At 48.6% G+C, this 21,580-nt stretch overlaps 1 protein-coding gene across 1 annotated transcript in view; it reads right to left on the minus strand.

Moving 5' to 3' along the window:
- The window catches only part of PKD1L2 (polycystin 1 like 2), an 88,036-nt gene that overhangs the window by 24,940 nt on the left and 41,516 nt on the right, over positions 1-21,580 (minus strand). The window contains 13 exon segments of the mRNA XM_021705319.1: positions 98-311; positions 1,017-1,234; positions 1,891-2,090; positions 4,574-4,720; positions 6,197-6,375; positions 9,174-9,275; positions 11,717-11,947; positions 16,008-16,201; positions 16,797-17,019; positions 18,779-18,910; positions 19,575-19,701; positions 20,720-20,844; positions 21,340-21,344. Of these exon segments, the coding sequence (XP_021560994.1) occupies positions 98-311; positions 1,017-1,234; positions 1,891-2,090; positions 4,574-4,720; positions 6,197-6,375; positions 9,174-9,275; positions 11,717-11,947; positions 16,008-16,201; positions 16,797-17,019; positions 18,779-18,910; positions 19,575-19,701; positions 20,720-20,844; positions 21,340-21,344 (2,097 nt within the window).

Genomic DNA, 21,580 nt, shown 5'->3' on the forward strand with positions numbered 1-21,580 from the left:
TTTTTCACTCCCTAGTGATACAGACCCGGCCCTAAGTCCTATCTCCACCTGGCCCAGACGTGCCCCCTTTCTCGGCTCAGAAACATCAGGACTTAACCTTGCACTCGTAGAGACCCAAGAGGGAGCATTAAAGGATCCTTTCTTTGTTTGGCTTCCTCCCAGAACTCCGGCCCTACCATGTTCTGCAGACAGACGACCTCCTCCAAGGCCAGCAGTTGGTTGATGTCCATCAGGGTTGCTGAGTCCCAGCCAGAGGCAGGTGATGGCACCTTCAGAGCTTTAAACAGGGAGCTGACGAGTCTCCACATATCCTGCAAGTTAGCCCAGGTTAGGTAAGGGGGACGTGAGCTAAAGGTGAGGGGGGCAACATTGTGGTCAAGAGCATTCACCCTGGGGCTTGGCAGTCCAGGTTTGAATCCCAGCTTTGCCCACTTGAGATATGATGTTGCATCACCTCAAGCTTCCATTTTGTCACCTATAAATCCCTCTTCTAGGATTTGAACTGACGCATTCCAGGCTGTATTTCTCAAAGTGTGTCATGTAGTAGGTGCTCAGTAAATGTTTATTGAGTGCATGAATGCAGAGGGAGTCCCTTCTCTGGTTTCCAGCTGTGATCTCTGATAAAGGTGTAATATTTCATACACACTAGGTACCCAGAAAGTGTGTGTGTGTGTGTGTATACGTAGGTGTCTGTGTGTATGTCTGTGTTCATGTGTGTATGTGTATGTGTGGGTGTGCAAAGGTATATATATGTATGTTTGTGTATGCCTTTGTATATGTATGTGCACATGCATGTACGTGCCTATAGGTGTGTGCATCTGCACAATGTGTATACATGTGTGCACAACTGAACATGCATGTACGTGTTTGTGTGCACACGTGTGTGTGTCATTGATGAATCTTGGTGACTGATGCTGTCAGACATCATGGGGTTGCCAGGCCTCAAGCCCCAGGACTCCCCCTGCCATTTCTGCCCAGACCAGAGCACCCCCGCACCGCCAAGGTTGAAGACATGCCTTGGTCACCACTTCAAGTGTCAGAAGGCCATTCTCCATGGGCTGTAGTGAGGAGGCCAGGCTAGGGGAGCCCCTGTCGCATTTCCCAGTGTTCTGCTCCTTAGTGACCCGAGGACGGGTTTTTCGAAAGATCTGAACGATTAGGAGGTTGATGGGGAACATGAGGAGAGAGCTCTCCAGTCCAATCATCACTTCCTGCCAAGTGAATTCAATTTTACCTAGGACAGAGGAGGGAAAGGGTTAATGGGAGCGCCTCCTCCACCACTGCCAGAAGGTGGCTGTGCAATAAGGATTAACCTTGCCCAAAGAGAGGCCTGGCCCTTGAGTGGCTCCTGGGAGGTGACCTCTAAGCTCTCTAAGTTCTGTCTGGTAGGTACACCTTTGTTTACCTGAGGCCTTGGACCACACTGTATAGTCTACGTTAACAGTGATTTATGGTGTGGGCCTTGGCCACACAGTATCACCTCAGCCTCTGGAGGGGCTGGAGGCTAAGGTCAGCCATGGGGCTCAGCCATGTCTATGTGAGCAAGCCCCAATAAAAACTCTGGACACCAGGGCTCAGGTGAGTGTCCCTGGTTGGCAATACTCCATGTGTGTTGTCACACATCATTGTTGGGAGGAGTGAGCATTGTCATAGCTTCCCTGGGAGAACACAACCGGAAGGTCTGCCCTGGTCTGCCCTGGACCCCGCCCCATGTGCCTCTTTCCTTTCCTGGTTTTAATCTGTATCCTTTGTCTGTAATGAGCATAATGGTGTTTCTGACTTCTGTGGTAGTTCTAGAGAATTACTGAACCTGAGAGTGGTCTTGGGATCTGTGGAATTATGTGGCACCCACCGGCCACTAGCTCTGACTGTCATGACATTGGGAGTTACCCAAGTCCATCTTTTGCTCAGCTGGGTCCTTGGGAACACCCCAGAACATGATACTGGTCAGCATGGTGCAGAGGAGCAGGGAGAAGCAGCAGGACACCCTCTGGACACGGGTGAAGTTGCTCCAAGCTGAGCAGCGGAAGATGGAATACCAGATGTGTCCATCGTGGAAGCCCGTGGAGGTCTTCATGAAAAACAGGTGGCTGTGAGAAGGCAGGAAGAGAGGGGCAGGGATGGGAGAAGGCTGGTCTCTTTGGAGCAATCTTGGGCTGAAAGGGAGGAGTTTATTTCTAAGATTTATCCTCTATTTTCTCTCATGTGGAAGACATACAGCATCTTAGCATCACTTAGAGTTAATGATGGGGGTTCTGAGCAGAGTGGGTTGGAATCCTAGGTGGCCCTCCTACCAGCTGTGTGTCCTCAGGCAAGTTACTTTACTCTCTGCACGTCAATTTACTCGTCTGTAAGATGGGGGTTATAACAGAACCTGCCTCATGGGATTGCTGAAAGGATTAAGTGATGATTTTTGTAAAGCATTTGGCAAAGTAGCTGGCATATATGTGAGTATTCATCAGTATTAGCAATTATTGTTTTTATAATTTTAATATAATCATATAACTATAATATTAGTTTTAGTATAATTAGTGCATTAGAGGATATTGGTTAAAAATCCCAGGCTCTAGCTTCAGACTCAGTTTGAGAGAATCAAAATTGCAAGACAGGGTTTCCGAAAATGGCACCATATTCTCCTTAGGCATCCGTGTTAGTCTAGAATTTAGTTAGTCTAGAATTTAGTCCAACCACAGGGCTTGCACAGGGGCCCAGATTCTCCTGCGAGTGTGTGGAACTGATTTTCCCAGCTGGCGCCCGTTCTGGTGGTTAATGCCAGCAGCCCTCAGGCTTGCACGGTACTTTGACCATCACTCTGTACTGTGGGAGTAGCCTGGACTCAGAGTAAAGGTGCATAATGAGAGAGGTCAGTTGCCAACAATAGTGATTTTCCACGTGATCGTTCTACTCATCCTTCTACTGACAGTTCCACAAATATTTGGTGAGCCTGCTGCTGTGTGCCAGGTGTTGTGCTGGGCACCAAGATCCATGAGGGAATGACACGGCCCTGCCTTCAGACAGCTCTTTGTCTAGTTTCCAGGCATCACAACTTTGAAGCATTGGGAGGATCATATCTGCTTCTGTAATGGAGCACTTACTCTGAGCCCCTCCCTGTGCCATGTATGCTACCCACATCATTTCCCAGGACCTGCACAGGTCCCCTTTGGGGAGGCACACTGAATGACTCATTTTTCAGATGTGGAAGCTGAGGCCTGGAGTGGTGAGCTGACTTTTGCAAGGGCATGCAACGAGTCAGAAGCATGCATGTGGAACTGTGTGCTGTGTGCCCACATCAGTGTTCTGCCTATCCTTGGGTCCAAGTCTCTCTGACTCAGACTTTTTCCCTTTGCAGGCTGAGCTGTTCCCAGTGGCAGCTAGGGGGAAAGTCACCTTTCAGTAAATGCACTGGAAACAGACTTTGTTTTGAACCTAACTCAGAAGCCATTTAAAGTAGAGATCACAAACTCAAAAGCTTAAAGGGACCTGGATAGATATAAATAAGTTAAATGAAGTGGGTTGGGTGTGAGGTATTAGGGGTAGATGAGGACTGTGGCAAAACGGAGAGCACATGGCCCTTGGAAGAAGAAAGCTGGTACTCTGCTTCAGCAGATTGGTGTCAGGCAGGAACACTGGCTCAGCATCTTCATACTTGCCAGGTTTTTGTGGAGTCTCTTGATTTTTTTTTTTAAAGATTTTATTTATTTATTTATTTGTCAGAGAGAGAGAACACAAGCAGGGGGAGAAGCAGGCAGAGGGAGAAGCAGGCTCCCCACCGAGCAAGGAGCCAGATGTGGGACTCGATCCCAGGACCCTGGGATCATGACCTGAGCCTAAGGCAGTCACTTAACCGACTGAGCCACCCAGGCGTCCCGAGTCTCTTGATTTTTTAATATTGGTTGGGAACAGACTCAATGTCCATTGATAGGAGAATGGTTGAATTAGTTGTGGGACATCCAGTCTGTGGAATATTATGCAGCCAATAAGGAAAACTTTGACCCAAGCATACTGTCCTGGAAGGATGTTCATGGTCTGTCATTGAAGAAATAAGGTAATATATTTAGAGTAATGCCACTTTAAAAGTTATAAAATAAATAACAGTCCGTGGTGTGTGTGTGCACATGAGTGCGTGTGTGTACATTCGTACCTGCTTTTATGTGTTTGACCAGATGTGGAAGGAAGGAAGGAAAGCCAAGGGACATACATGCTGAAACACCCATGTAGGGTAAAATTGCATGAAGAAGGAACCCCAGATGGCCAAACATGGAATCACCATTCAAATCAGTCTGTTTACTCATATAAAAGATATTATTCTATGACATGTGTAAGGAAATATGCATAACTGTTCAACCATTTCACCACCTCAAAGATAATTCTGTTTCAGAGGGTCCATGTCCCTCCAGGGTCCCTCAATCCCAACAAGAAAAACTGATTGGTTATTAATGTCACACACTTGAAGCTACCCAGGCTCAAAAGCCGAAACATGCTTTTATTCTGCTTTGACTGGATTGCGATGCAACTGCCCTAGAGATGAAAGAACAAGGTAAACAGCATTTGCTTACAAAAAAAAACAAAGTACCTGAATCTTTTCCTATCCTGCTCTGTGGCCACCGGAAATACTTTGTCAGGGACACAGTCTCCGACATCAGTGGACAGCCACGAGTTGCAGAGGAAATGCCATTTCCGGTCCCTAGCCAGGTCATGCACCAGCACCCGGCTCACGTACCTGGAGAAGGGACCCACACTTCTGAGGACAAGGTTGGGGGGGGTGAGGCTTCTTTGGATACCACAAAGATTGACACCTTCGCAAACCTGAGTTTAAGAACAAGAACTCCTGAAAAGAGAGATTTTGTGTTTTTCTTCATTGTTCTTGGTGCCTTGACCAAAATGCCCAATCAGGGGGTGAATTGGCCTCATGTGGGAGCTCAGCTAGTGTGGAGAGCCAGCTATTGGAGGCTGCCACATTTTCACAGATATGGTGCAAGAGGGTACATTCTGAAACTATTAACCCTGGTGCAGGGCAGCAAGCCTAAGGCCAGCATCCAGATGCAAGTGAGGAAAGCCAAGTTGTCTAGATTGTGTGCATTCAGGGAGGCGCAGACATAGGCACACAAAAGCTGGTCTTCCTGCTGGCATCCACCCAGAGAGTGAGTCATCTCTTTTAGACTCAGGACTTCATGGGTATCATCTAACCTGATTTAGGTCTTTGAGACCCGGGGAAGAAATGAAATCATCTCGCCTCTGATGGGATGTCGGAGCAGCCATTTCTCCTGTTGCCTTATGGCCAACAAGAATAGCGATGATATCAAGAGCCCTTCTTTACTGAGCATTTACTGTGTAATGAAGACTATGCTCGGAAGCTCCAGACATGCATTTTCTCATTTCCAGGAGGACAGCCCTGTTAGGCACACAAGAGCCACCTCTGTTGAGTCACACACCCTCCTTGGGAGGCCAACATCCAATGACTGATGGATACAGTGACTGGGTGTGATCAAGACCTGGGCATCCCAACCCAACTCGGGACACTCCAGAGCTCCCCATGGGCGTCAGCCAAGCTGCTCTGCTGCGTCAAAGCTCTTCTCCCTCTGCTCATCCTGCTTCCTTCTCTCCCTTCCCAGGGGCTGGTCCCAGGCACCCTGCACCCTCAACTCTATCTCAGGGTCTGCTTCCCAGGAGCTTGCCAGCTGTGTGACCTTGGGCAAGTCACTTATCTTGCCTGAGCTTAGATTTTCACACCTGTAAAACAAGAATGAGAGTACTTGTCCTTGAGGAGCGATGAGAAAAAAGGTGCAGAAACAGGAAGCCTTAGCTTAATGCTCAGCAGTGGCAGATGTTCTTACCTCTTCTAAATAATCAGCCCAGTGTCTCATTTAATCTCCTCTTACTGGGCAAGGTTTGTCTTCAAAATGGGCATCTATCCCCATTTTACAGATGGGAAACTGGAGGCTAAATGAAGGTTGATGCTGCAAATGTGCCAAGGGTGGGGCTAGCACTGGACCTCAGGCTGCAACCTCCAGTCCTTCTCCTAGCTACTGATCCAATCTGTATGGCTCATAGGTGGGTGGGTCTCTCTGACCCTCAGTGTTTCTATCTGTGAAATGGGTATCCATTCTATGTGTTTGCAGAGGCTTGTGAGGATCAGCCAGGCAGCAGATGCACAGTGTCTTAGTGAGTTCTCATGGTTTGCCCCCCACCGACTTACCAGGATGGCCGGTCCCCTGAGTTGTCATGCCACAGCCTCAGGCCCCTCAGTTCCCCCAGGGGGAACAGGGTGGAGAGTAAAAAGACATCCACTCCTCCCCGCTCAAAAACTGGAATGTCAGGGTCTGACAGGTGGTGGGGTTCACTCTCTCCATCCAGGCCATATAGAGTGACAGTCACCTGAAATCCAGAGACTAGGAGTGACCAACTCCACATGGTAACCAAGCCCTGGTGACCTTGTTTCATTAGAAGTATCCAAAACCCAACAAGAACCAACAGTGCAAGGCCCCTTCATTCTCTACTCTCCTCCAATCTTGGGCTTGCCTGAGTTATTTTTCAGGTGTGTGAAGATTCAGGGTGACACTGCCTGCATTTATGTCTTCAGCATGAGTTACAAAACACTTCTTGGTAACCTTTTTAAACTTGCCATATATTTATTTGTGGGGTTTTTTTATGTTTTTTTTAATTAACATATAATGTATTGGGGCGCCTGGGTGGCTCAGTCATTAAGCGTCTGCCTTCGGCTCAGGTCATGATCCCGGGGTCCTGGGATCGAGCCCCACATCGGGCTCCCTGCTCCGCGGGAAGCCTGCTTCTCCCTCTCCCACTCCCCCTGCTTGTGTTCCCTCTCTCGCTGTGTCTCTCTCTGTCAAATAAATAAATAATACTTAAAAAATATATATATAATGTATTATTTGTTTCAGGGGTACAGGTCTGTGGCCATGTATTTATTTGTAAGGGCTCTAGAGTAGGAACTGGTTTCCTCCCCTAACGGTTATATTCCCAGGGTCTCCCAGAGTGCCTGGCACTGAGACATGAATGCATAAGTGCCCATTATCTCGAAAATGCATATTTCTAGGCTCCACTCCAGACCTACCAACTAAAAATGCTGGGAACAGGGCCCAGGGACCTGCTTTTCTGCAGTTATCCAGGTGTTGCTGATGAGCATGCCTGATTTCTTGAGCCAAACAGCTACAGTTCTGCCACCTGTGTTCAGCCCACCTCCCTCAGCCTCACTACTGCAGCAATCCCCGCACCCACGTCCAGCTGCCAGCAGCTGCATTGCTTTCCTGGGGGTTCTTGGGCTGTGAGAGCAGAGACTGGAAGTGCCAGAGAATTAATGGTGCAGTGATCTGGCCTCCACCAATAACTCATGGGATTGGTGGGTATATAAGCCAGCTCCCTCAGCCATCAGTGGGGATGACTTTGAGGCCCACGTTGCTTACTATCTTCCCAAGTCCCATCGTAGGATTAGCTTCAGCTGCCCAGACAGGTAACGGGTTGGCACCCTTTACTGGTTCCTTCCCTTCCCCGTCAGCATCCCGGTCCTCTACTGGGGTGTCCTAGGATCCCCCCCGCCAAATCAACTACTTGCCCTTGAATCCTTGTTTCTAGTCTGTTTCTCCACTATAGACATTCCGGACCCAGTAATCCCTTGCTCTGGGGGCTTTCCTATGCATCATAGGATGTTTAGCAGCATCCCTGGCCTCTGCCAGATACCCAAACTAAGCCAATATCAGACTGAAATGTGACTGCAACTCTCCAGAAAAAGAACTGGCCTGTGGATTGTAAGTTTTCACTCCTTTCCTATTAAGGTAGACTCTTGAATGTTTAAAGAAGTGAGATGAATGTTGCATTAGATGGGTGAAATTAATTCCTATGTTTATTCCACAAGTAGTTACTGAGCACTTACTCTATGTTAGACAGCTGATTGAGGACCTAAGACACAGCAATAAATCAAAATAAAAAAAAATTTTTTTAAGATTTTATTTATTTGACAGAGCGAGGAAGAGAGGGAACACAAGCAGAGGGAGTGGGAGAGGGAGAAGCAAGCTTCCCGCCAAGCAGGGAGCCTGATGCGGGGCTCGATCCCAGGACCCTGGGATCATGACCTGAGCCGAAGGCAGACGCTTAACAACTAAGCCACCCAGGTACCCCTAAAATAAAACAATTTTTAAAATAAAAATAAGATTTAAAAAATAAAAAGGCAAATGCTCCACTCTAATGAAGCTTAATGTCATTAAAAAAAGAGCTTTCTCCAGAATAGCATACACAGCACGAGTGGTTCTCAAACTGTGTTCCACGGAGCCCTCAGTTTTAGTAAAGGAACCTTGAAGCCTGCTGCAGAGGACAGTATATTCTGATGAGTGATGTGGCACAAGCCAGACTTAATTAAGGGTGCTGAGACATTACAGAGAAAACCTGCTATATGCTCCACAGCTAAATGCTCAAGAACCTCAGAGAATTTATAAGCAAGTGAAACAGTTTCTTCACTACTTCTAGTCAGCCTACTCAAGGACAGATGGCTCAGCCTGACCTCTTAGCTAGTTGCCAGCTAATCAGTTTACCCAAAAAATGTAACTCAAGACTCATTGTTTTCAAATGGCAGGCATATTTTCTTTCTTTCTTTTCTCTCTTCTCTCTTAAAAATTCTGTTTTCTCTTTATTCATTGATAACAGTTTACTGACTGTTCTTCATATGTGAGCAAATTTGCATGCAGGTTACCAACTAACTGAGTTATTCTTTGGTAGGGATAAGGGAGATGACCAGTGGCACAGTGGTAGACCCCAACTCTTCCTTAACTTATTCTCCTTTATCTTTTTAAATATTGGGACTTCGGCGGATGTTTGGTTTGGCAAAAGATTCTTTCCTCTAAAAAACCAAAAGAAGGGGCACGTGGGTGGCTCAGCGGTTAAGCGTCTGCCTTCAGCTCAGGTCATGATCCCAGGGTCCTGGGATCAAGCCCCGCATCGGGCTCCTTGCTCAACAGGAAGCCTGCTTCTCCCTCTCCCCCTGCTTGTGTTCCCTCTCTCACTGTGTCTCTGTCAAATAAAATCTTAAAAAAAAACAAAAAGAAAAAAAGAACACCTTACAACACTAAATCCACTGTGCTAAGGTGACTCAACAATGGGCCAGCAAGTGCTTTGCAGGGTGGGTCATACTTATCAACCCAGGGGGTTCTTGCATGGTAACGTACCTTGGAGGAAGTAGCTGCTCCTCTCCGGTGTCCAGTGTAGACTGTCACCAGGTAGTGGTACTGGGCAAAGGGATCATTGTCCTCCAGCACTGTGACTTTCACCTGGACAAAAGGATGGCATTAGAAGGGCCTTGTTCAGTGGGTTCATCCACTGCACAATAGCAAAAACTGAGCTGGTCACTCATGACAAAGGGAGAGAATAAAATTATGTATGTTATTTATTCATTCCATCAGATGAGAACAAGTAAAATAAACTTTTTTTAAAAAAGTACAACATGGATCTAACATTAAATAAAACTCAAAGTAGCCAGACTGGAAATGAACTTGGCATTAAGCTGAGACTCAGTTCAATGTTTGATCTGGTAAATGATACAAATTCTGTTTATATAGAATTTCTTTTTTTTTTTAATAAAGATTTTATTTATTTATTTGACAGAGAGATAGAAGAGCACAAGCAGAGGGAGTGGCAGAGGGAGAGGGAGAAGCAGGCTCTGCACTGAGCAGGGAACCCGATGCGGGACTCGATCCCAGGACCCTGAGATCATGACCTGAGCCGAAGGCAGACGCTTAACCATCTGAGCCACCCAGGCGCCCTATATAGAATTTCTAACATTGGTGACCAGATTGGGACTCCAAGGGAATTTAAAGGGAATGAACATTAAGGTGGTTTAGCAGCAAAACAAAACAAAGCCAGACTCTCTAGCCTGCAATGGACTCTGTGATGAGCCGCCCAGATCTCCTGCCAGTGGAGGGCTTGTTCCCCCAGTTGCCAGGGATGCAAGAGCCACCTCTGTTGTGGTCATGTGCTCTCCTGGGGAGGCTGACACGCAATGGCAGATTAATGAGGTGTCTGGGCATGATCAAGACCTGGGCATCTTGACCCAACTCGGGGCATCTCTGGAGCTCCCAGCTCAGTTTCTTTCTCTGCTCATCCTGCGTTCTTCCCTCCCTTTCCAGGGGCTGATCCCAAGCACTCTTTGTGAAACACTGAATGCTCAACTCCATGGCAGAGTCTGCTTTTTGGAAACCAGCCTACAGGTGAGGCACTTGAAGTATTAATGTTTAATCCCTTGGGTGAATTGAAGACAGCCGTATAAATGCTGCAACTACTATTAAGTTTCATGCCACCTTAACATCCTGGGAGGGCAGGAAATGGAGAATGTTTCAGTGCTTTGAGACATTGCATCCTTGCATTCGTTGATGAGCACAAGATACACTGTAACTCAAGACACAAAATTTTATTGAAGGCTCACTCACTAAATGTCAGACATGGTGCATATATTGGAAAAATAATTTGTTGTTGGCAATTTGTTGTTTGATCTCATTTCTATGTCTCATTCCTGTCTTATTATCAGGCAGGTCTGGGTTTGAATTCTGGCTTCAGGGAGGTAGGTGGCTTTGGACCAGTTAGTTGCCCTCTCTGGTCTTTGGTCTCTTCCTCTGTAAGATGATAGAGGACCTGTGCAGTAAAGGGGGGAGGAGGGTCTCAGAAGGCCTGGACTGTCCAAACCCTACACATTTCAAAGAAAGGCCTGGCTCTTGGCCAGCTCCTAAAAGATAACCCCTATGTCCCTGGAATATCCTGCTGATAAGAGTTTCTTTGAATACCTTGGTCCACACCAGGTAGTCTCTGCTAACAATGTGAGTTATGTAAGGGCTTTGGGCCATTCTGTATCAGTCTGACCTTTGGGTGGTGGTGGTGATGGTTTGCTGGAGACTGAGTAACTACACTGAGTCATATGGGCACTCCATATGTATGTGACTGACCCTCAATTAAACCCTGGACACCAGGGCTCAGGTGAGCTTCCCCTGTTGGTGGTACTTAATATGTCCTGTCACACGCCATTGCTAGAAGAATGAAGTCTGTCCATACAACTCCACTGGGTGAGTACAGCTGGAAGCTCTTGCTGGATCTCTCCTGGACCCTTCCCTTTGCTGAGTTTAACCTGCATTCTTCAATAAACCATAATCATGAGTGTAACAGCCTTTCTGAATTCTGTGAGACCTTCCAGCAAATCATTGAACTTAAGGATGGTCTTGGGGACTCTCAACACAGTACCTTCTTCTTAGGGCTGTGGGGGAGCATTAAATGGGATAATCCCTGGCATACGGTAAACCCTCTGTGAATGGCCAATAACATGATCCTCCTGACAGTTTGATAAGAAAGGTCATTTTACATATGAGGCTGAGGAGCTGGCTTACCTGGGACAACCTGGATTAGCCGCTAGCCCTTTGGCTCCCAACCTGGGCTCCATCCCCTGGAGATCCTACAAGGGAACACCCTGCTCCTTCCTCCCATTCTTTTTTTTTTTTTTTTTTTTTTAAAGATTTTATTTATTTATTAGAGAGCGAGTGAGAGAGAAACAGCACGAGAGAGGAGAGAGTCAGAGGGAGAAGCAGGCTCCCCGCCGAGCCAGGAGCCCGATGTGGGACTCGATCCCAGGACCCTGGGATCATGACCTGAGCCGAAGGCAGTCGCTTAACCAACTGAGCCACCCAGGCGCCCCTCCTTCCTCCCATTCTTGAGGGCCGTGCAATCTCACCTTGGCCTGATCCTGAGCGTCCTTCCTCCTTGCCCAGATCACCACCAGCACATAGGCCACACAGAGGCAGCCCACGGTGGTCACAACCACAGGGTTGTCCTCGAAGGTGGCAAAGAGCTCGGCAATCTGGCAGATGTCGATGGTGTTGGGCATCACCAGGAACGTGCTTCCAAAGAAGGTGAGGTGGTTGCAGAGGCAGTGTGTCTGGGAGTGGGTGGTCCGTGGCCCCACCTGCAACCCCAAAGAGACCCTGGTGGGAATGCCAGCATATCTTTGGCTCGCTCCAGCCCAAGGAGGTGGACACTGCCATGAGGGGGCGCTGGGGAGACCAGCTTTAGGATTCCCTTGGAGCTTTTTTATTTAACTAAAAATTTTAAAATGCTGAGAATATTATCTATAACGATAATCTTTGTACCTATCATTCTCACTGGACAACTGTACATCTTGTCAGTCTTCTTTACCCTTTTAAAGAACTACTATGGGTGAAGTTGACGTCCCCTCTGCCCTCCATCCTCCATAAGCAGCCATTATCACAACTTTGGTACATATCATCCCAGTACATTCTCCGCCTGATGCTTACTCATCAGACAGATACATGTTGAGTGCTACTTCTATGCCAGGAAATAGGCTAGATGCTGAGAGGACATCCGGGGTAATCAGATCATCTCAGTTTCCCAGGGACTTTCCTTCTTCTAAACATGAAAGTCCTGTGTCCTAGAAGGCCCCCAGTCCCAGCCACACTAGGATGATTGGTCATCTTACAAAAAACAAAAAATTGAGACTGGGGGAATCATGTAAAGAAATGGGAAGGACAAATGTTTAAATCCTAAGCTGGTGTCTCAGCACCAGGAAAGCATTCCCTAAATTTCACCCGTTAGATCTTAGATAGGGCTCATGCTTTGAGGAGTGCCACTCTAGCTGTCCTCAGGCTGCACCCGTCTGCACAAGATGGGAGTCAGGGGGCCCTGGGGATGTGCCCATCACAGCACATACCACCCAGCTGTGTCTAGGGTGAGGTTCTAGGTGACCCCAAGAATGAGGCCTTCTTTAAATTTTGCACTATAGATGCCTACGTGCCTTACCCTAGTCCTGGGCCCTGGGACTCCCACTTCTAGACTTTGGGGACCTGGACCTGGAATTTCTTGCCTCTAGGGCCTGTACAGACCTGTTCCTCAGGATCACTCTTCCTGGTGGGCTGGCCACTGCCCTAGGCACAAGGGTGGCAAGGTGTGGCTATGGGGGGCATGGTATGTAGACGGAGTCTGGGTTCCCAGTCCCCTGTGGTATAGTATAATGAGGTTGAGGCTGGGGAGACAGGAATGAGCCAGGGCAGGGAACCGTATCTGTGCTCTTAATTCACACCCTGTACTTAGGGCCTCCCCTAAATCTGTCAACTTGCAAACACCCTCCCAGGGCCATATGGTGGGCAAAGAATCTTGCATTCAACCCCAAACTCAGCACCATCTCTTCATTCCAGGGTCTACCAGGAGATGGTAAGGTGGGAGGGAGCAGAAAACACTGGCATGCACAAAGTTCTTCTCTGCTCAGCACCTGAGGAGGAAGAACCTGCTGGGGCCCAAACTGCCCCAGCAGGTAACTCTTGTCTCTTTCCCTCAACGAGCCACCCAGCAAAGGCTGACCCCTCCACATGGGCATGACCCCAACTGTTTATTGACAGATTTTAGTTCCCTATTTGCTCCATTGTTCTTCTGTTTCCCAATCCTGGTCAGCATTTGGTCTGCAGCTGTGGGGCTTATGGGAACACCTGGCACACCCGGAGGGAATGGAGCCGGTTTCAGAGAAGAAACCCAAGTGGGTGCTGGGAGCCCAGGGACCAGACATTTTATGCCCGCATCTTTGCCTCCCTGGGCTTTCCCAACCCTTCCAGCACGAGAGTCTCTTGAACACCAGGAATGAATCTGCTCATTACCCTCGTGACAGTAATTGTACCTTTAGTATCCTTTGAGAAAATATATAAGCAATAATTCTGCCTTTACCCCCTGAGAAGGTCTATAGACTATAGATTTGGAGCTTTCTTCAGCCATTTAGAGAATTTGGTGCTGGTTTTCCACCCAAACTTGATGATCCCATTTACTTATTTATGGTTCCTCAGTGATGTCTGTATCTGTATCTGTATCTTCGTCTGTATAATGAACCTCAAGTACACAATATTGGATTCATATAACTTTTGGTCTATGACACGCTCCCACATTCACGTGTGCATACATTAGTAGGTGTATATTTTCAATAACATAATAAGGACCTGAGGACCCCCTATCTACTCGAAAGCTAGAAACATTCCAATAACATACACCTAGCTAAGTGGTTCTCCCCCAGTCTGTCCTCATGCGCCCCCCCCCACCCAGCTGCCACCCAAGTCCCATGTTCATTGTCTCCTTGATTTCCATTTTATATGTAGTATTGTCTTCTCTATGTTCAGATTATTCCATATAGCAATCACTTTATCCTGAGCACTCACTGTGTGCCAGGCACCACACTAACTACTTCCTCCCCCTAATCTTGTCTAGGTTCCACCCCAACTGTAAGTGGTAGCCACCCTTTATCCCCATTTTCAGATGGGAATGCTGAGAGAGGTACAGTGACTTGTCCAAGGTCATCTGGCTAGTATTGATGAAATGGGATTAGACCCAAGTCTGTCTGATGGCAGAGCCCATGCCCCCAGCTGCTGCACCATCCCCCTTTCTGATCCTCGGGTCTCTGAGGACAGCCTTGCAGGGCATCCCAGGCCAGCAGCATGGGCATCAGACAGCTGCTGGGAGTGAAGGCTCTGGAAGGTCGAAACACACCCAGCGTCTTGTTCATGAGGTACAAAGGCCTCTCTTGTGAGCGTGGGGGAACACACTGTCTCTTGGACATGTCAGTGCACCCATTTCTTCCTGGCACTTGGGGAACTCCCTCTGTGTGGGGGCCAGAAGCCAGGGCAGGAGTTTATAAGGGAGCTGAAGTTGTGGCAGAAACAAATCCCGGAGGAGCTTGGCTCTCAGTCCCCTTCTGTAGCTCTCCTGGGGCCTGGCTTCTTACATGACTTGTGACCACTGTCATTTGATCATGTGCCATTTGCTTCTTGGCTGTGCCCCTGCTAGACTGAAAGCTCACTGGTTTTTCTAACCATTAGATTGCCACTGCCCCGCACATGTGAATATTTGTTGAATAAATGGAAGAAGGTATTTATGCTCTAGTAGATGGAGACAGGTGTGTGATAAATTTCAGCTAGATGCGGAGGTTACTGTTCTTGGGGATGGTGTGAAGTGCTGTGGAAGTCCAGCAGAGGGAGACTCCCAATGTCTGGAGGCACCCGAGAAGGTGGCATTAGAGTGGGAGATCAAAGGGTGAATAGGAGTTTTCTGGGCAGGGTAGGTTGTCCCCAGGAAAAGAACAGCATATGAAGCATGGAAGAGAGAAAAGGAACATCAGTGCCCCAGAGACGGCCTCCAGTGGCCTCAAAGCCAATGTCTGGACATGTGATGGGTAGAGCTGAGCTGACCTGAGACAGGGATCTGATTGCAATTAATAGAGCCATGTGCCATGCAGAGGTGTTGGCTGGGGGCTGAACAAGCAGTGCCTGGAGCTCCAGAGGCAGCCTGGGTTTGAGTCCCAACTCTCCCACCTACTAGGCAAGGGATTTGGGGTAAATGTGTTGACTTTCCTGAGCCTTTGTTTACCACCTGTAGAATGGGAATACCCATACTATCTTAGAGGTTATTGCGGAGATCTGATGAGTTAATGCAAGTAAAGCATGGAACACAGCACCTGGAGTGGAATAAAGGGCTCAGCTCTAAGTTTGGTTCCCTGGCGAGGACACCCTGGCCCCCCCCAGCAGCCCACAGTCAGCAGGGCTTCCCAGTTATTTGCCCATTAATTTAATGGTCATTTGTTCCAATGGTGAGCAAAGCACACCGTTCCTGATTTGTGGGGCTCTCGGTACATTGAGGGAACAGACATGGTCTCAGTGGCCTCCTGAGTAGATATGAAACAGCTTAGTGCTATGTTTAGTGCTGTGGAGGACCAGATGTATGTACTAGGAGAGCCTACAGTGGGAAATCTGACTTAGCCAGGGTAACAGTTTTCTCAAAGAAGTGATACTTGCAGCAGGATCTGAAGGAGGGGTTAACTAGACTGGGAAGGAGGGGCATTCCAGGCACAGGGAATAGCATAGGCAAAGACGCTGTGGAGGGGTGCAAAACGGCCACCAGAGGCACTGAAAGGGGACCCTAAATAAGCTGGACACACTCAACAAAGCTGCTCTATCTTCTTTGTGTCCTCTCCTTACCTGGCACCCAGAGTTATCCCAAGTCCCCCAGACCTCATCCCAGAACACACAGTGGGACAGGAAGGTGGTAATGCCAACTGTGAAGTCCCTGCCAAGGGTCAGCTCCAGGTCAGACTCGGGGATCACGGTCAGATAGTAGACACCTTTTCCGAAATGCAGGTCCTCTGGGTTCAGGATCCACGTGGACAGCCCATCTGCAAGAAAGACGGATCCAGTTCAGCCTGAAACCTCGTGGAGACTGGGGCTAACGGCATGGAAGAGAGGAACCAAGGTGACCCAAGGTGACCTGGCAGGGAAGCTGACCTTGATGGTCTCTCTGATGTCCTAGGAATCCCTCTCCCCGCCTGAGACTTGGGAGCAGAGGAGCAGAGGCACTCCCAGGTCAGTGTGCAGAGCACACCTGCCAAGTCAGATAGATGAGGGCTCAAATTCTGACTCTGCCCCTTCTTGGCTGTGTGACTTTGTATCAGTTACTTAACCTCTCTGTTCTTATCTGGCAAGAGGCAATGTCCATAGTGCCCATCCCAGGGGTTGTGATGAGGATTATGATTAGGTTAGTTCTATGAGTGCTTGTCAGTTTCTTCAGGGCATGTAGCAAGTGCTCACTTAATGTTGCCAAATAAATAATAATGATGATAATAGTAGTAGTAATAACAACAAAAAAATCAGCACTGAATGTAGCAAATTGTTTTTCTTTTTCTCCTTGGCTTCTGATTCCCAAGTTTTAAGTTGGTCGCCCTCTCCCCATCCCCCAGGAAGCTCAAGAAGCTGGCCCAGTTGATGGACTACCTGCAGTAGCCCCTGGCGGAAGGTGAGCTTTGGCGTCATAGCTGGTCTTATTGGGGTGGTAGCCATAGCCCAGGCTGAGTATGAATGGGATATCAGGTCTCCAGTGCAGCTGGATCCCCAAAGCTGCCCCATCTGAAGTCAGGTTCACCCACAAAGCTTCAGGACTGGTCAGGTTCAACACAGTTGGCTCACTGTGTCCTTCCAAAAGTCGGGGCAGCAGGATCTGTTATCAAGAACAATCAAATCAAGGGTGTGCAGGGCTGGGAATGCCAGTGAGCATCAGGGCTGTTGGACAGAGCAGGGCAGGGTGAGCACCTGCGGAACTGAGATCCACTCTGTGCTGTGCTCATTCTGTCAGTTTCCCAGGGATGGTGTACTAATGACCACAAACTTGGTGGCTTACAACACCAAAGGTTTGCTATCTTACAGTTCTGTACTGGAGGCCAGAAGTGCAAAATCAGTTTCACAGGGCTGAAGTTGGCAGGCTGATGCCATCTGGAGGTTCTAGGGAAGAACCCCTTCCTTGCTTTTTTCAGCCTCTGGAGGTGCCCGTGTGCCTTGGCTAATGGCCCCTCCTCACTCACCCCAACCTCTTGCTTTTGTCATCAAATCAGCCTTTTCTCAGCTGTAGTTAACTCTCCCTCTGCCGGCCTCTTGTTAAGCACCTGTGATGGCACTGGGCCCACCTAGGTCCTCCAGGATCATCTCTCTGTCTCAAGGTCCTTAGCTTAATCACACCTGCACAGTCCTTTTGGCCATGTCAGGCGGCAAATCCATGGGCTCAGGGATGAGAATATGGACATCCTTTGGGGTGCTATTATTCACCTATCACGCTCATCAAACTGTGTACCACGGCTTGGGCTTCATCTGCACAGAAAGAGGGGAGACTTCTAATTTGCACAGAGGTGCTGCATGAATAGGGATGGTCTCTGGTTACTTGGAACATGGCCTCAGGATGGTTTAGGACAGGGGAAATGTTGGCTTGGTGTGTGAGTCAGATAAAGAGGCTGGTTGAGGGTATGAACTTGGGCTTGGTTAGTGTGCATATGAAAGGCATGCCCTGGCAAAGCCCTTTGCTACCTGTAAGGATTGGCTGGCCCTGGCAGGGCGTTTCTTTCTCACCAGCAAGATTTTTAAGATATCAAAATATCAAAAGACACAGAAAATAATATGGCTGATTAATACAGGCCCGATGGCTAATACTTGCTACAGGGTTGACTGGAGCTTTGTGAGGTCTGGATTGCAATCTGACTTCTCTTCTGCCCAATCCTGCTGTCCTTCCTCCCTCTTCACAGCCAGCTTTTTTTACTGTCTCTAGCAAACATCTAGCACCCCAAGTTCTTTCTCAGCACCTGCTTCCAGAGAACCCAGCCTATGGCAGCTCTCTCCTGCCAGCCGAGGTGTGAGCTCACCAACAGGCACTTGTGTTTGATCCCAAAGCTGCTTTTGTCCATTGTACTTGTGCTTGTAAAGGTCAATTTTAATGATATATTCCACAGAGTGACATAGAGTGACAAAGTAGTAGTGTGAAAAGAATTATTTGCATAAAAACTTAAGTCGAATGCTTTGAGAAGACACGGGAAAGATGAATTGCTAAACATTGTTGGTGGTCATTGATGAGAAAACTAGAAGATTAGAAAAAACTCACTAAAATCTCAAAAGAATCTGAACTATTGCACCATGGTGTGCTTGTTTTTGCTTCATTTTAAAGAAAATCTGACATTTTAGAGGCTGCATTGTAAAGGTGGTTTATGTAATGAAGATGATTAAAAACCCAATCAACAGATTTAAAGAAACATTTCAACTGTATACCCAAAGATTGACAATGATACATTTATAGTTTTAAGTTAAAATACAGTGTGTAACATAGGGTAAAGACTATTCTTAATGATTCTCCTCTTTAATCAACTTCTGGTCCCAACCAAGTTGACGAAGAAAACTAACTTCTGAAGTGACACTTCTGACAGCACCCTCAACTCTACCTCGATATTCTCTGACAGATTCTTCATGGGTATGAGATGTCCACTAGGGCTGCTCAGACAGAGGCCACCAACAGTTCCACTGACATCAAAGTGACTCCAGGCTGGGAAGGGGCCCTTTGGGAAACTCATCACCTGAAACCAAGAACAAGGAGTGCTGGCCAAGGTGCCCGAAGGCTGGAAGGTCACTGCGTCCCTATGAGAATGATAAAGTTTCCTAAGATGGGACGGACAGGTGGCCTTGCCCTGTGGGGTGAGTGGGGGGCCCCGCTGTTAGCTGTGTCTGGCCTTCCTGGTGTGTATCTGCCCTCCAGGGCTGAGGACCCACTGAGACCCGTAGAGCTGTGCAGCTACTGGACCATGAAACCCTCCAAGCCTTTCTTCTTGGCAAAGCCATCAAGTCCTCAAGGGAGAGATACCTGTCTGCCTTTGCTGGGGCTCAAAGAACAGAGGGTCAGATGTGCCCTCACTTGGGAGTGAAAAGAGCTCTGGGTTTGCCATTTCCTAGTTATGGAATGAAGTCTGAAGAGCTTTATTTCCAGTAACTAACTCAACCAAGACTGCTGGAGAAATTCCACAACGCAGTGCAAGAAGGATGGGTGTCGGAAGGACTGAGTCTGCATCTCAGCTCTGCCACTTTGCTTGTAGCATTGGGTGAGTCACTGAACCTCATCTGTAAAACGGGTGTAGTAATACTATGGAACAGACAGGTTGTTATCAACATAGCTGAGCAAACGCACGTGCAAGTGCTGTATAAGCTGTAGAGGACTGCTCCCAAGAAGGTTATTACTGTCATTACCCTGATGTCCACAGGCTCCGGGCTGTCCCCCATGGAGCCAAGGGAGGAGGCAGCAGGCAGGGTAAATGTTGCAGAGCTGGCAGCCGCAGCGTGTACAGAGGAGCCTCGCCAACTCCGGGGCTGTATTCTGGCCACAAGGTGAGAACAGAGGTGTCAGGAGAGAGAGAAGAAAGCTGGTGTCAGAGGAAGAGCTGCTGCACTGCAGGGAACCCTGGCATTGCCATCGCAGTGGGTGGCTCTATTGCAGTCCCCGTAGATGGTTCTGCATGTTTGCATCAGTAGGAGCAGCAGGAGAGGCAGCTGGCGCCCGCAGCACTGGGTTGGAGGCTCTATGAGGACAGGGCGTCAGCCAGCTGTGTTCACTGCTGCACCCCCAGTGCCTAGAAAAGCACCTGCCACATAATGGTGGCCAACACATACTTTGTTGGATGAATAAATGAGCTTTAATGTGGACATTTCTCCAGGCTTATCCCCTCTACCTACTTGATCTCTAATGTCATGGACTTCTAGGCCCATCTCTGGCCTTTGGTGTTGTCCAATCTGATTAGATTAAGGACCTAGTTTCAGACCCTAGCTCTGATCAGAATGCTGCTTTGGGAAACTGTGCCTGGCCCCCAAGAGGGTAACCCTGGCACAAGGAATCAAAGAGGGGTGCTCACTGCAGGGGCCCTAGCAATGCCTGCCCCTGCTTGTCAGGTGGAGGCATGCAGGGTGGAGGGCATCCTCAGGTAGTGGAGGGCGCAGTGAGAGACACGCACTCCATGAAGAATTCCCAAGGCCAGAGCATCTTGAATCCCCACAGCTCTGTGGAGCAGTGGGCTTGGCCAGGCGCACCTGGAATGTAGTTAAACGTGGGCAGGCCCCCTTCATTTAGCCTCCCTGCCTGCATGGCTCCAACATGACCCATCTTTTAGGCCTCATGGGTGGCTCCAAGATGGGACTTGGCACTCACCAGCTCCTTTCCTACGTTGTACAAACACCCAGACCGCTCCGTAAAAAGCCCTCCCACTTCCAGCTCCCCTCACATCTCCCAGTTCCAGGGCTGGTCTTCTGCGCTCTGCCTGTCACAGGGTCTTGGGATGTGGGTGTAGACCGAGCCAGGTCAGGGGATAAGCTTTCTCGGGGACCTCAGTGCAGCTGGTTACCTGTTTGTGTATATGGAGATGGAGGGGGTGGCCAGGGTAGCTGGGAGGCCTCCAGGCAGTGTCCCCAGAAGGAGGGCAGCCTGCACATGCTCCACAACTCTGAGCAGCTGGGGCACGGAGGCCATCTGGAAAAGAAAGCAGGGGATACTGCTGGGGACCCGTCTCTGTATGCCGCCTTGGTTACTGTCGCCAGGCTGGTGTGGGACCTTCAGCAGGGACTGGAAGAGGGCAGAAGAGGGAGGAAGGGACAGCACTGCTGTTTATTGAGTGCCAGGCTCTGTGGAGAGTGGAAAGTAAGCACTTATGAAGATTCCAACCCCTGCTGGAATGTGAACCCCTTTTCATCCTCACAACAACTCCAGGAGGCAGGTGCTCTCACTTATACCCATTCGGCACACTGGAAAACAAAGGCACATAAAGGATGAGTGACTTGCAGAGGTCACATGTTGATAAAGGCAAGCGCCAGGACTCACAGTGAGGCATCTGGCTCCTGAGTCTGCGCTGAGCTGTCACACTGTGTGCCTCTCTGTGCTGCTCTGTTTGGCCCTGACAGGGCCACAACCCAGGTCTTATTTGTGGGCAAATAGAAAGCCACAGGCAGAGCCACTTTACAGGATCACCTGGGCTTGGACTGCTCCTCATCCCACCCAAACCCCCAGATGAGGATGCAACCTCGCCGAAGCCAAGACTGGTATGAGGATCCGAGGAGGGGTGGATGTTTGCATAGGTTGTGTGTGTGTGTGTGTGTGTGTGTGTGTGTGTCTGTGATGGAGTGGATGTGAATGTATGTGTGTGTTTGAGGGTGACCTGTGAATATAAGGAATTGTGTGTGTGTGTCTGAGTGTAAGTGTGTGATTGTGT

This window comes from Neomonachus schauinslandi, chromosome 16 (genome assembly GCF_002201575.2).
Source record: "Neomonachus schauinslandi chromosome 16, ASM220157v2, whole genome shotgun sequence".
Lineage (NCBI taxonomy): Eukaryota > Metazoa > Chordata > Mammalia > Carnivora > Phocidae > Neomonachus > Neomonachus schauinslandi.